Source organism: Pediculus humanus, genomic scaffold (genome assembly GCF_000006295.1).
Source record: "Pediculus humanus corporis 1103172109335 genomic scaffold, whole genome shotgun sequence".
NCBI classification, from domain to species: Eukaryota; Metazoa; Arthropoda; class Insecta; order Psocodea; family Pediculidae; genus Pediculus; species Pediculus humanus.
Window position 1 is genome coordinate 1 of NW_002988710.1, and position 1,676 is coordinate 1,676.

Below are 1,676 nucleotides of genomic sequence, written 5' to 3' on the forward strand. Positions count from 1 at the left end.
CGTGCGTAAACGAAATGCATATACGTGCTTGTACCAACGTGCGTGTCGTATTCTAAACAAAAACTTAAACTTTAATTTTCGACCCAGGGTAATTGACTACCATCGGCGCCATCTTCATCGTCTTCGATTTCTCTCCTTTCTTTCGTCCATTTAATTATCGTTTCCGGTGATCGATATAGGAAAACCAATTTGGCGAATAAATCTTCTTCGAGAGCAAATTCGTTACTTTCTCTTACTAAATATATGTCGAGGCATAACTGGAAATGAGAGAGTAAAAATAAAGCATTTAAAAGAGAGAGAGGAAGAGAAGAAGAGAGGAAGAGGAAGACAAGAAGAGAAGAAGAGGAAGACAAGAAAAGAAGAAGAGGAGAAGAAGAGGAGAAGAAGAGGAAGAGAAGAAGAGGAAGAGGAAGAGAGGAAGAAGAAAGGAAGAGAAGAGGAAGAGAAGAAGAGGAAGAGGAAAGGAAGAGAAGAAGAGGAAGAGGAAAGGAAGAGAAGAGAAAGAGGAAGAGAAGAAAAGGAAGAGGAGTAGAAGAGGAAAGGAAGAGAAGAGGAAGAGAAGAGGAACCCAAGAAGAGAAGAAGAGGAAGAGAAGACAAGAAGAGGAAGAGGAAGAGGAAAGGAAGAGAAGAAGAGGAAGAGGAAAGGAAGAGAAGAAGAGGAAGAGGAAAGGAAGAGAAGAGAAAGAGGAAGAGAAGAAAAGGAAGAGGAGTAGAAGAGGAAAGGAAGAGAAGAGGAAGAGAAGAAGAGGAACCCAAGAAGAGAAGAAGAGGAAGAGAAGACAAGAAGAGGAAGAGGAAGAGGAGAAGAAGAGAAAGAGGAAGAGAAGAAGAGGAGAAGAGGAAAAGAAGAGAAGAAGAGGAACCCAAGAAGAGAAGAAGAGGAAAACAAGAAGAGAGGAAGAGGAAGAGAGGAAGAAGAGGAAGAGGAGTAGAAGAGGAAGAGAAGACAAGAAGAGGAAGAGGAGAAGAAGAGGAAGAGGAAGAGAAGAAGAGGAGAAGAGGAAAAGAAGAGAAGAAGAGGAACCCAAGAAGAGAAGAAGAGGAAAACAAGAAGAGAGGAAGAGGAAGAGAGGAAGAAGAGGAAGAGGAGTAGAAGAGGAAAGGAAGAGAAGAAGAGGAAGAGGAAGAGGAAGAGAGGAAGAGGAAGAGAGAAGGAGAGTGAGAGAGGAAGAAGAGGAAGAGGAAGAGAGATAGAGAGAGGGAGGGAGAGGGAGGGAGGGGGAAAAGCGGATACAAAAGAAAATCAAATTAACCGGAAATAGCTTTTGCTAACTTACCTGCAAAATGCGATCGACGTTGGGCATGTCGTCAAACATGATTTTAAATGAGATTCCGGTGAAAAATCCTCGGACCAAAGTCCACATGACGAATACGATGGAAACGTAAAGTCCGATGATTCTGAAACGTTTTTAAAATTATTATTATTATTTATCTATTTATTTTTCATTAAGCATTTTCTTCCTATTTCAAATTACCCTTTTCCGGATATGAAACTGAGAGTTGCCGGAAATGCTTTATCGTTAAACGTGAACATCGTTAGGAAAGATTGCATTCGTTCAATGGCAACGCGATAAAATGTTTTGTAATTTCATCGTCGCACGTTTCCCTCACTTCCCACCATTGTGTGTATGCCATGTTGGATCTCCCGTTTCAACTGATCGATATGTTTCTAAA

The 1,676-nt window shown here is 41.2% G+C and overlaps 1 protein-coding gene across 1 annotated transcript; it reads right to left on the reverse strand.

Annotated features, from left to right (window-relative positions):
• Positions 1-71: 71 nt before the first annotated feature.
• Phum_PHUM624280 (uncharacterized protein) lies at positions 72-1,536 on the reverse strand (the record flags this gene model as incomplete). The annotated part of the gene is made up of 3 exons (XM_002433265.1): positions 72-257; positions 1,280-1,400; positions 1,478-1,536. 3 exons carry the CDS (start codon positions 1,534-1,536, stop codon positions 72-74), a joined length of 366 nt encoding a protein of 121 aa, XP_002433310.1.
• Between the last annotated feature and the right edge of the window lie 140 nt (positions 1,537-1,676).